At 37.4% G+C, this 14,133-nt stretch overlaps 1 protein-coding gene across 1 annotated transcript in view; it reads left to right on the top strand.

Moving 5' to 3' along the window:
• armh3 (armadillo like helical domain containing 3) overlaps window positions 1–13,872 on the top strand; it is a 126,861-nt gene extending 112,989 nt beyond the window's left edge. The window contains 2 exon segments of the mRNA XM_048252072.1: window positions 1,677–1,793; window positions 13,668–13,872. Coding sequence (XP_048108029.1) covers window positions 1,677–1,793; window positions 13,668–13,760 — 210 coding nt within the window. The 3' untranslated portion in view covers window positions 13,761–13,872.
• Window positions 13,873–14,133: the final 261 nt, after the last annotated feature.

The raw sequence follows: 14,133 nt of genomic DNA, 5'->3' as shown, positions 1-14,133 counted from the left end.
GCAGGAATGGACGTTTCAGTTATTCAGTAACCAAAAATGATTATGTCTCATACAAAGTTACATTTCAAAAATGATTATGTCTCGTACAAAGTTATATTTCAAGAGAGCAATTCCACATTTCTTTTTATGCTTGGATAGGCAAAGCAATTGCGAAGTGCAGCAAAGCATAGCAGCAACATGTTTAAGCAAGGTTCACCTTTTTTCAGAACTCAAATATTTCTGAATAATTTCCCTCACCATCCCCTTGTGATTTATTTGTGTCTGTCAAACTAAAAAAAAATATTTACACAAGGTTCTGGCTTTACATCTTACATTTCAGTTTTTCCCCCAAGGTCTCTTGGCAGCATGTTGCAGTCCATTTTTATTATATTTCAACAACTAAAGGGCTTTAAAGCAAAGGATACTGTTAACAATCTTGGTGTCATAATTGACAGTGATCTAAATTTCAACAGCCACATGAAAGCAACAACTAAATCAGCTTTTTACCACCTCAAAAACATTGCCAAATCCCTCACTATGGCATATAGGACACTTACTGAATCTGCACCTTGCTATCTTAATTTCATGATCCTACATCCCCTCTCACTCACTGCAGTCTTCTGAAGCTGGGTTCACATTGCACATGCAAAAAGCAGCGCAAGTGCCATTTTGCCGCTGCTGTGCGTGCCATGGTCGAAGTTCAACCATGGCGCGCTATAAATCCTAGGTCTTTTGTGCTGAGCTCAGTGGCAACAACAACAAAAATCTTTAGGACATTACCTCATCTTGTCATCTTGAGTCATCTTGAAGTCCCCTTGATGAGTGTCTGCTATGTTGGCCTTCCATCAACATTAAGAGGTCACAGTCAAGACTCTTCTTCTGTGATCCCTCATTGGTGGAATGAATGATACCTACTGCTCTTCGTTCAAGTTTTGGGATTTTCAAAAAGTGTTAAAATTCATCAGTTCAGTGTACCTTATGACAGTTTTAGTTTGTATATGTTTATGGTTATTGTTATTATTCTGTTAAATTTTATTCAACCCATTACTAATATAGTATTTTTATTATTATTAGCCCACATGACTTTACTTAAATGTTAAAGTTAATTTTAATGTTATTGTAAGTTGCTTTGGACAAAAATGTCCCTGTATAGTGTGCTGTAGAAGATTCTGTTAACACCTCCTGGGCAAACTTCACAAAGGCACTTTGAAAAAGTGTTGCATTTTTAATCAATCTATGTGTTGACAGTGGACAGCCGGCAAGTAGCGATACAGTAGCTTTGACATTTCAGCAACATCTTGTGGAATGGAATAATTGCTTGAATGATTTGAGTCATCTTAAAATTGGTTTTAGTTTGTTTTCTTGCTGTGACACGTACATAGTTATAGAGACTACTAACTTAGAAAGCACTGCTGCATACATTTCAAGGGTTAGTTTGAGTCTAAACATTGAATTTTATATTTGCACAAACCTTCATCTGACATTTCCTCACACAATTGGTGGTATCACTGACTGGATGTTCAGGGGTTGCATTGGCTCTAACAGTCTCTTATTTGCAGTGGAACTAGAATACTACTTTAAAAACTTTTTTGAATTTGTTATCCAATAGTCAATTGCAAGAGGTTGTTAGTATGCCCATCACTGAATATTTTGCATTTTCTTGGTGCACCTGCTTTACATGATGTTTTTCCCCTTAGGTACTAGAGGTTGTTCGTTCCAATTATGACACACTGACCCTAAAGCTACAAGATGGACTTGACCAATTTGAGCGATATTCTGAGCAGCCAAAGGAGACCGCATTCTTCAAAGAGCTGGTGAGACTAAAATGTTCATATTTTGTGCTGAAATTCCAAGATTCTAGAAAAAAAACAGTGGCATAGAGGAAAAAAATAAGAAAAAATAAATCTAATAAAGCCTGTGAAATAAACTCCATTGAAATACTTTAACAACATTAGCTTCTGATTGTGAACATGTACACAGATTCTAACGGGTTGTTGTTAAACTATTTTGTCAATTTACCTTTTGATAAATTTCAGCACATGTAAGACAAAGGAAGGTTAGCACCAGAGACAGCAATTGCTCTAAAGTGGTTGTGGCAATTTTATGTGCAATCAATCCTTGGCTTAATATAGCATTTCAGGTCAATTGACAAGCATGGGAGAACATTGTTTGTTGTGTAATACAGTATAAGTCAATGTTTTTTCTGTTTATTTTACAATTTAAACTTTAAAATCTAAAGGCAAATTAGCTGATGTATTTGGGATAGTATTTCAAATCATTCTTGTTAATATTTAGCTAATCATTTGATATAATGGTACTTGGATTTACATGTTTCACAATAATTTTCACACTTTTTTAATACCTTGTCTACTTTTTCAAAACTCTTTCAAAACTGTCCTCTTTTTCAAAGCACCTGCGCTCATTAGTTCACCTTTAGTGCAGAATTCACAATCTCCATCAAAAGACTTAATAGTTTACAATCCTTAAAAGAGCACGCCAACATTTTGGGAAATTTGCATATTCGCTGTCTCTCCTCTCGTCTCGGTGTGCAGTAACTCAGTCTGATGTACCCCCATGTTAGCCTAACTTAGTATAACTCATTGAGGTAGTCAGAACCAATTAGCCTTATAGCTCCCAAAAGTGAGAAAATAACAGCATTCTCCTTTTTACTAAAAAAATAATGTCCTTATCGTTGTAATTTTGTGAATTTTAATCGTTTAGTGCTCAAACTCAGTCTACTGTTCAGTCTACTACGCCGATAACTTTGGGGAACGGTGGTCAGAGTAGGCTACGTTCTACCACTGAAAATGGAGTGAAAAAAATTAAATCTAATCGAATGAACACATTAAAGTAGGCTAGAGGTGTAGTATCTGTAGAACCAGTCTGTGATTCCCTAATCACAATGATGGCAATGATATCTGAATTAGCCAAGCCTATTCACCACGGAGTCTAATGTTGTCTAACGTTGCACAGTTGGTTACAGTAGGTTAACATTATCCTACAATTGCCTACAGTTAACTGTCAAAATAAATAATTCGACCTGACGGATCATCAGACTCATTCATATCAGTGAACTGAAACACTGGTACAACAAACCCTGACACACAGTCCGTTTCCCCATAGGTGGATATACCTTTCTTTTTAAAAAGAAAACACCCAGGTTCAGGTGAGAACGTATAACATAAGCCTTTAGCTCAAAGAACGAGACAGACGTGCTGATGCGCTAACTGTTGCCGGGGGTTTTCAAGGGACAGAATTACAGTCTATAAAAAATAGTTAGCTCACCAAACTGCAACCTTCTGTGTCATCACGCAACTTTACCCTTTACGAGTTGAGATTCAATTATAGAATTCAAACTAATTCAATTATAGAATAAACTAGCAATAACAACATGCAAATAATAAGGCAATATAATTAGACCAAATGAAATTGCTAGACTATTAGAAAGCACCTGATATGTGCTGGACTTTGAGGTCAGTGATTGTTAAATAGTGTTCGAATTATACCGTGTGCTTCGGGGGGTACAGCTATTTTGAATGGTGACGTCACTCTCCATTTTATAAAGGCTTACAAACATGATTTCACACTTGTGGTTCACAGTCAATTTTCCTTCAAAATATAGGTCATATGACCGCGGCTGGCTGGCCGACAAGTTAAAAGAAACTAATCATACTAGCAAGCACAATGCACCCTACACGTTATGGGAAGGGTTGAATTCGGGCAGGGGTAAACACTGTTTCAAGGTGCGCCCCGTGCGTAAAATTGCGCGCCACAGTCAAAAAATATTTTTTTTTGGTATAGCAGTGCACTGCAAACATGGAAAAGCATACAGACAAATAAATAGCACAGAAATGTCAAACAAGACCCAGAATTGTTTACAGATGGGCTATAGAAAGTCTCCTGTTTAATAGCCAAGTTCGCCTAGCCTAATACAAGGCTTGCCTTTGATTCGTTTTACTTATAGCCTAACATAAGCAAATGAAAAAAATGACTTGTTCGACTTTTGTTTACGGTTGGAAAACAAATATCTTCACGTTGTTTAGCCTAGGCATTTCATATAATGTAGCCTAGTGCATTGTGCGCCTACTATATCACAAAACGCTTGTGCAGCAATACACTTTTATGACAGGCTGATCTCTAATAATGCCAACGAGGAAAGACATTTCAGGTTCAATTGACTTATTATATGTAACGTAGCATTTCAAACAAACTGCAGGTAACGTTGCAATTATGGGGGTAAATGGGCATTTGCTTAAAAAAGGTTGAGAACCATCTACATGCGAAATTCCCTGAATATTAGTGCAGACTCACTCTTGTTAAGACATTAAGAATGAAACTGCACAAAATGATAAATCGCCTCATTAAACCCCTCCCCGTGTCAGTATATCTATGGAACTCCTCCTACGGCATGTAGTTGTAGGCCTAATGACTTTTAAGCTAAGCAGCAGCAGCGATGGTCGTGGCCGCTGAGTGGAAGGGAAACCTCAGATTAAACCATAGCGATCAATGTTTTTCAAAGGTTGGCTATCACTATGTTACAAAGGCAGTGAAATATTAGGCAAATATATGGCCACTGCTTGTTAACCCATTCGTATATCAGGCTTTTGCAGCCTACATTTGTGCATTTGTATTAATTCATCAGTATTATATCATAGCAAAAAACACAATCTGTAACATACCAGAGAAATGGTACAGCCCAATGGGGGTGAGGGTTTGAATCGTATTTCATTAGATTATGTCCTGAATTGTTGGTATGTGATGTTGATACTGCATTTAATTACATGCAATATTGGATAACATAAAATTTTATTACATTTTTTCAGTACCCCCCAAACTATTATTTTCATCCCTTTTGGGAGAGTCCAAGTCTCATCTAGGGGATTCGGACCCCCCCAATACCCCCCGTAATTCGAACCATGTTGTTAAACCTATCTCTTGTGCATCAACCTAGCCGTTTAACTAATTTTATACAATGCCTGTTACCATAAAACTCCAAATAATAGCCCGGGCTTTTATTCTCCCAAATTGCCAAACTGCACCGGCTAGTATTACAGACAGGCGTCTATATAAGAGAGGCCTTTAATTCCTTTTACACAAAACTTTTCCTCTGCAAAGATGGAAATAATATCGAATTAATTATTATTAATTCAAACACACTGAATGTCTACCCTTATGACTAGGCTATCTGATGACAATTACAGATCATCATTCATTTAGTGTTGAGATGTTGTTCATTGAGTGAAATAAGATCCAAATAGCGGGGATAGCCAGAACAGATGAAACATGTTTTAATCAAACGTAATTTACAAAGAGATCGTATCACACTGAAAGCTCATATTTTGTCACTAGCAACCTAGCCCAGTGATTTTCAAAGTGGGGGCCGCCAGGGGGGCCCGCAGCAAGTTTAGAAGCAAAAATAAAAGCAACAAATAAATACATTTGAAATGTTTTAAATATACCTATTACTATGAATGTTGTTATACAATGCCATTATAATAATTTGTCGCATATCTGAACATTACATTTTCCATGATAATGACTGGGAATAATTGTAGAGTGATAGCTCTCATATAGCAGAAAACCCCAAATGCAATTTTTTACACACTGTATACTCCATCGCGTAGTGCTTGTGGCTAAAATAATTATTAGGATTAGCTTAATGTATTTTTACATTTACTGTAGTATTGTCGATGGGTTTAATAACACATCAAGGGGGTCCTTGGCCAGAACCTAGTGGTATTTGGGGGGCCTTGTCGTGGAAAAGTTTGGGAACCCCTGACCTAGCCTATATCTGTCCTCTGTCCAATATGGTTGCATTATCAGCCCTGACCAAAATCGTTCAGGAATTATTTATGCAAAAGTGGAACGTGCCTATGTTTCATTCTCCCTCCTTTTCCGCACAATGGAAACAGCATGAGAGATCATGAACCATATAATTTCTCCCGTATGTTATTTGCCAAATTTGACAACAGTCAGCTTACATTTCAAATCATAGCCTACTTCTTTCTCTTCATCGCCATGGCGGTACGCATTTAGAATAAAGAATAACGTTCGTGAACCCTTTTGTTTTGTTGCCAGCATTAAAATAAGCTTACCATCAGCCTATCTGCAAATTTGAAGTTATTATACAATTTGGAACTCTAGCTTTTCCCCACCGCAGTCTTTTAATGCCATCTAATCATAACGTTAGCGTGCGCAGTCTGCACCATACTGGCTTAAGCCCAATTCACACCAAAGATTCGCGACGAGATGAGCTGTAACATTCTAAACCAGCAACTTGATGTAACATTCGCAACTGTTACTAGACATGGTGAATGCTTTGCGACGGCTTGCAACGACATGCAACATCTAGCCTAATTCACACCACTGCAACTCCTTTCTGCAATGGGCTTTAAACAGACGATATGACGGGATAGACATTCTGAAGATTTAATACAACCCGAAACTAAAAAACAGACCAGGCCTCTATTTGAGTCCGTCCTTTAATCCAAACCTATAGCCACACCATGCATTTAAAAGAGACAGGCGTCTATTTGGGACTCGGCTATTATTTGAAGTTTTACGGGTACTACTACAACTGCTGATGACAGTCAGTCAGTCAGAGACTATTTACTGGGGGATATTATATATTTTGGTGATAACACATACATAACCACTATGTTTAGTGCTGTCCCTAACACAATTCAAAACAATTAATAAAATAATAAATAGGCTACAGTTCAAACAATGAGTTTTTGTTTGTTTATGTACAGTAGGCCTATTCTGAAATATCTTTAAACTGGACTGAACTGCCTACCTCTTGGTACGAGATCCACTGTCAGTTGCTCATTAGGGGCCAGAACCTTTTTACTGGGGTATTTGCCCCAGTATTGATCTGCTGTCCTGAAAAAGGAATGTAGGATGCATAGATGGCTGAGATAACTAGCTAAATAACACAGTTAACCACTACTGCATAGTGCTGGGTGGTATGACCAAAAATGTATATCACGGTATTTTTAAAAATTCTTACGGTTTCACGGTATATGACGGTATTTTCCATGCATAATCAGATGTTCACAGCATTTTCTACAGGTTGAGAGAGGAATTGCTGCAGTACATTGACTAAGGATGGTCTATTTTACTGTCATGATGTAGAATAACTCCACACTAGTGGTAGGCCTAATGCAGTTTTGCATAGCCCCAGAAAATGATGCTGTTTACAAAGAGCCACTCGTGATTCTAATGAAGAATCTAATTAGAATGCAATTGCAGTCAAAATACTTTACTGTACAAATTACTGTGCACATCTTGTATAAAACCAATACAAAAAAGTAGTGCAACTTGCAATAATTATACTTTTTTGAAAATTATACAATTTAACCCTTTGCAGACCGCGCCGAACATTCCATTTTTTCATACTCGATGGCCTTATGGCACAAAAAGGCTTATTGTGTGGTTATGCTACATGACAGAGATATAATTTACCCACCATTATAATCAGGAGAAATAGCCCTTTCAAATGGTATAAAATATAATTAATAATTTGGAGGAGAACACATATATTATTTTAAAAATATCTTTAAAATTCAACCCCAAAAAACACAAAACTATCAGTTTGTCAAGATTATTCTCATTTTCCCCCCAATTTCTGTTGTAGATAGAGAAAAACTTAGAGTGTATGGGAGATTCACAATTTTGTCCTCTACTCAGTGATAAAAACAAAATCAATGTATCACCTTTTGTTCAAAAGTTATGATAAATTTATTAGACCTTTGCAGACGGCACAAAACATTCCGTTTTTTCATACTTGATGCCCTTGTGAGACAAAAAGGCTTATTGTGTGGCCATGCTACATGACAGAGATAAGATATACCCACCATTGTAATCAGGAGAACTAGCCCTTTAAAATGGTACATATCATAGTTAATAAGTTTGAGGGTAACACACATTGTTTTTAAACAATACCTTCAAAATTCAACATCAAAAAACACGAAAATATCAATTTGTCAAGATGAATCTTACTTTTCACCCAATGTCTATTGTAGATATAGTGTGTGAAAGATAGACAGTGTTGTGTTCTCCTCAGTGAAAAAAACAGAATCAATTTATCACCTTTGGTTCAGAAGTTATGATTAATTTACTCATAACTGCAAGTCGCAGTAACAAGTAGAATTTTTAAGGAGTAGGATGTTTTCCTTTCCTGGTTTGACATCTGACCAAAAATACACAGATATAATGGTCATGTAACAAATATAAGATGTTTTACCATAAAAACAAGATGCATAGCTACATATAGGATGCCTTACTGTACTCTGAGGAGGCAAAATCAATTGTGGGGAGGAAAGATAAAGGCTGAAATAAAGACTAGGCAGGTGGTAACTGCTTCTCCGTGTGCTTCATTCTACTATGAAAACAAAAATAAGATGTGTTACACATGTGTTAGGTTTACGAAAGAGGAAATAAATAATTTTATTTAGATAAGTCTTTAACAATTTCATTAAATAATCAGGAACAACAACTTCAGGTAAATAACATAAACATATGTTTACAAACAAGCAGTAACTATTAGAACTACAAGAATGACAAGACAACAGTATAACAAAGATCAACAAAATACTTTAACGTGATGAACAAAGCATCAATTCATATTATAGCATAACAAAGCATCAATTCACATTCACACATATAAACAATTAAAACATTAGAAGAAATTCAATACATTTAACAACCATACAGCATATATTTCGATACAATATATAATTATCGATATAATTTGCCCTACACATAAGGTGATACACTAACGCCACACACACACACACGCCACAGCTGTGACAACACACACACCACAGATCTGGTGTGTGAATGTGATAGTGTGTGTGTGTGTGTCCATCTAAGCCTAGCAGACGATGAGGTGTAAATGCTACTGGAGTTGGTGTCCCTGTCTGTGTTAGAAGGATAGGCAAAGTGTATGCTTTCTACCTGACATAGGACTTGACCAAGCTCAAAATAAAGAAATTGTCAGATAAGAAAATTAGAAATTGAATTACAAATCTAAGCAAACTATTATCACTATAATCCCTGTCATTATTGTTATAAGCAACACTCTTAGACACTCCCAGAAATGTGCATACGCCCAGTTGGGCGAACACACACACACACACACACACACACAAACATGCTTACCCATCTGAGGATGATGGGAGATTACTCTCCTCCTCTAGCACATCATTGTCTTCCTCTTCATCCAGAAACTACCCGTCCATGCCATCGTGCCATCGTGGTCCTTGGGGTCATGTTTGCCATCAGCAGTCGGCTGCTTTCACCTCAGTTGCACGTACTTCTCTCCCTCCATCTAAAATAACAAAAAATCACAGGTCTGATAGTGAATAGGTTGTTTAGTTTTATTTTACATTACTTCCACATAATCTTAATCACCACCAACCATGACTCTTTTCACTAAAATTATTTTTGTCACTAAAGGACTCCAATATTGCTTGGAGAGGTAACATTAGTCTCAGAGCTCACTATAAGTGTTATTGCCTTGGCTAAACTATACATAGCATACCAGCTTACAAGCAAACATTGATTCATGAACATGAGTCAGGAGATATGACAGAAAACATCTAAACAGCGATGCATACACATACACACCGCATAGGCTACTGCAGTTGCGTAAAGACAAAACACCCCCTTAGAAAATGATATGTCGACGAGTAGGCTTGGGTGTATGAGCTCCCATCATAGTTAGCCAACCAAAAACCTCATAATCGTAGCAGCCAACCTTACAGCCTAAAAGTTAAACAATACTAAGACACATTTCTAACAAATCTTCAGTCATGTATTGATGAAAACAGCAGTCAATGAATAAAATCCTTACGTTACACCATCGGTGATCAACACACTCACGTCGGTAACATAACATTAACGTTGTCATTCATGTCAGATGTTTCTATCTAAGTAAGCTAAGCAACTTGGCTACAAACAACTGTAAATTGTGCTATACATATTACGAAGGAATGAAAGGTTTATTTGACAATAAAATACCGATTAGGTGTACTTGACATAAAGTTGCCAGTCATGAAGCAGGGGAGTGAACTTTATCGCGACTACGCGTCAAGGACATGTTGCAGCCTCTCCTGATGCTAACGTTACCTAACTTAGCTAGTTTTCTGTATCATCAGATGACAAGTAAGCAATCGTTCAAAATAGAACAAATCGTTAAAGTTTCAGTCCTAGTAGGTCTGTAATCTTGGTTGACATATAGTAACCCCCAAAAATGACTGAAAATAATGAGTTTACTAAAGATTACGGTGTGCTAAAATACAAGCTGTCATATCAGCTGAAGTGAACACACACACGCATTATGTTACGGCCATGCATACAAGGTGTAATTACCAGGAAAAATAACTTTTAAAAACGATTTTGAAGTAATAACATGGATAACAAGTAGTAATAACATAAAAAGACTTGTTTTTACCTCAGATGATCCAGTAGTTTCTCCTTTGGATGACGTGAAGATCAACGATGCATAGTGCTTCCTGCTGTTTTTCCTCTAGTGGAGGGAGACGTCAACTCTTGATTTTTCCTTCACGTAGTAAAAGTAATTCGCGCCACAAATCCCTTAACTAATATCGCCAGAAAGCCTATGATGTGACGTTTTTGAGGAAGTTTTCATTGATAAAATTGGTTGGGGTATGGCGGAGTTATTAGACTGAACGTCATCGGTACTGGGGTACCGAAATTAGAACGTGCGGTCTGCAAAGGGTTAAAATAAAAACTCTCTGCTAATATGCTTACTCTGTCAAATAGGCCTATCAGAAACATGCCTTATTGTTATTGTGTGGTTAGTGGTAGGTTAACGTTAACTTCATATGGATGCGGATGTCTTGTTAGCCTGACATGAGCTTCGGTTCGGTTCGCTAGGCAAAACATTAACAAAAAAGTTTGTTTTGGTGCACTGATGACAGTCAGGATCATTTCTAACTAGCCAGCTAGTATTGCTCAGTCCATGTCTATAACATGCTTTACTTGCTACCTGGAAATTTCAGCGAATATTCTTAAGGTGAGATGAATGATAAGATCATTAAACTTCTCTGTGTTCGGTGGGTTGCTAACTAACGACATCACCTACTAGCCAGCTAGTTACAGCAATCTCAATAGAATTTTGTGACGGTAAATCCCCTTCAATGCAGTATCCCTTAACGTTTTTCCTTAACTAAAGAAACAATTTAAGGTATTCTGTGCAACACCCTTAAATAAACCCCTTACCTAAGGAGAAATTAAGCCTTGAAAGCCAGAAAAACTGAAGGTGTTTTGTGTTTACCCTCACTATGCCTCCCAGTGGCACCATGCGTGCGTGTGAAAAAAGTCCCGTCTGAAACACTGTCGCGCGGCGCAGCGTTCCAAACATTGTGTAATCAAATACACCGGTATGGCGGTATATTAAAAATTCATATCATAACGAAAATATACACCGGTATACGGTGTGAACCGGTATACCGCCCAGCACTACTACTGCATAATTTCATGGAGTGCTGAAATGTACACTATTTTTGACCATTTCTGAACTGTGAAACTTAGCTAATATGTTTTGTGGTTGTAAACTTATTGCAGTATCATCATAACTATTCCACCTGTGTGCGCATGGTTAAAATTCTGAAATGCAAAATAATTTAGGCTACAGCACCAATATTTCTATCCATAGATAAAATAATCAATTCTAACCACTGAATTTCTAGTGTGCCAGATTGATTACATTACATTACATTACATTTGGCTGACGCTTTTTTTGCCAAAGCGACTAACAACATGGTAAACAGTTTAAGTTGTAGAGCAATTCTCAACAATTTTAGGACAATTTAAAAAAAACATTAGAGTACAGTAATAATAAGTGCATCAGTGAGTGCTGTTTTTAAGAGTTACGTGTCAGTTTAAGACGGCTGGTGAGTACTAGGATCAGCAAGACTTGTTGTAAGTGTTGCTATGAGAGGAGTGTTCTCTAAAGAAGAACTGGGTCTTTAGGAGTTTTTTGAAAATGGAGAGGGATGTCCCTGTCCTTGTAGGAACTGGCACTAGCGTCTTGAAACTGGCATTGCAGTCCAAAATCTAAATATTGGAGAGCAATATCTCCCCCTCTTCTTCCCCTTCCATACTCAAGGCTCTTGTGGAGCCATGGAGAATTTAGGTTGAGGATTCAATTCTGCATGAACTGAGCTAAGCGCAAGGTAGACTTGTAGTCAAGACCGCCTAAACCGAGACCAAGACACTACCAAGACCAGAGGCTATCAAGACCGAGACCAAGACCATGACAGACTGAGTCAAGACCAAGACAAAGTCGAGACGAGACCGAGACGAGACCGAGACCGGAAAAAAAGCTAGTGAGCTAGTGTTACACCATAACTTGCATCAATTGAATAAGAGCAGCATACTGGGGTAAGAGGTTCAGTCCCAGTTTAAATTCAATTTAATTCAACTACAGACAGAACAATGCAGAGACAGAGCATGTCATGAATGAGTGTGACTGTGAGCTCACTCACTGTAAATGTTTTCGTAGACTGGGTGAGATGAACTATGTATAGCAATTGCATGACAGCTGTTACTGCACTATTAGAGGATTGAGACTCCTTTGTCTGCTGTTGAGGACTGATATTACTGACTGACTGGTACTAACTGGTCCAAAAGTCATCTGATAAAACAGCTAACACCTCCAACAGCTATGGGAAATATGTAACTAATTACAATTATACTTAATTTGTAGATGAAATTGAAGATTCACAATTATAACCTTGCCAAAATCAACAACAAACCACATAATACCAGACTAGATGTTTAAGCTGATAACATAAGGACACCTTAAAGCTAAACCATGATATGTAATAAATATTTTATTTATTTCCATTTGTAGACAAAGTTAGGGAGCCACTAGAGAGGGGTGAAGAGGGTTGCCAACTCCTGAAGCACACTAACATCACTCAAATTCACAATGTACTAAACTAATTTTAGTCTACAGAGTGGCATTTCTCTGAAACCCACCATTAAAGTTTGAATTTTCTTAAGTAAGGAACTTGAGAAAATTCCAGACTGAACAAAATAGCAGAAATTTCACAAACACATCTGATATCATTAGGGAAACCAGAGCTACATGGTCATTTCTAGACCAGAGCTACGTGGTCTTGAAAGTCTGCACTCTCTGAGTGCGCTTCTAGGTGATTTTGTATCCAGTGGCATTGCTAGCAGTTGAAAACATTTGGGGCTTAGCAGGGTCTAGGAAAATGCTGTAAATAGAACAAAAACAGAACAAATATGCCTATGCATGCAGGGCCCATTGTGTCACTCACAGGAACATTAGTTTCCATACCACACACACTGTTTGCATGAAAACATGCTAGTTTACACTGACAAGGGACATGGTGAACATTGCCATAATTTACCAATAAACCTGTGTTAATAACTGAGAAAATATTTACTAGATTTTAATAGACAGACATGTTGTGTGGACAACACACACAACACTAGGTAAACAAACAGAGACTGCTTAGTCCATGTTTACAGTAAGTAGAGGAAAAAACCAGTGACCAAATACCATGTGCATGTTCTTGCACAAAAACATAGAAAGGTAACTTCACAGATGAGGAAGTTCTAAGTAATGTTGTTTAATTACTGATACATTGCCAGTCTTTTACTTTTCCCCCTTGTACTCTTTTGGGCAGGTACGTTCCATCAGCCTGAATGTGAGGAGGAATGTCTCTCTCAACACTCTCAGCCAGGATGTTCTTCTTAAAGAATTCTCCTCTATATCTTGAGATCCATTAATCACAGATACAATGGATGAAATGTAAAGTGACAAATAAAGTACAGTGTTTGACAGCACCATTGTACATCTGGTATTAGATAAATAAAATGTCTTGACCGTTACCGTTGCCTTCTTGGTAAAAAACATTTGGTGAAGTACATTCAAAGTCTGGAATGGTCCTTAGGGGATAGGAGTTTGGGTGGATTCTTATGCTAGACAGTTGAGGAATGAGTATACTTTTAGGGGTTCAAGTATACTCTTTATTTTTGCCATTTACTTTAGAGTATGGGTAAATTGGTAAATTGTCACATTGGATTATAAAATCAAATAAGAAAAAAATAAATAATCTCAGTATTGAGGGATCTGAAATGTCACAACCTAGT

The sequence above is a fragment of the Alosa alosa genome, chromosome 9 (genome assembly GCF_017589495.1).
Source record: "Alosa alosa isolate M-15738 ecotype Scorff River chromosome 9, AALO_Geno_1.1, whole genome shotgun sequence".
Lineage (NCBI taxonomy): Eukaryota > Metazoa > Chordata > Actinopteri > Clupeiformes > Clupeidae > Alosa > Alosa alosa.
The sequence above is the reverse complement of the archived record's forward strand: the minus strand, read 5'-3'. Positions and strand labels throughout refer to the sequence as shown.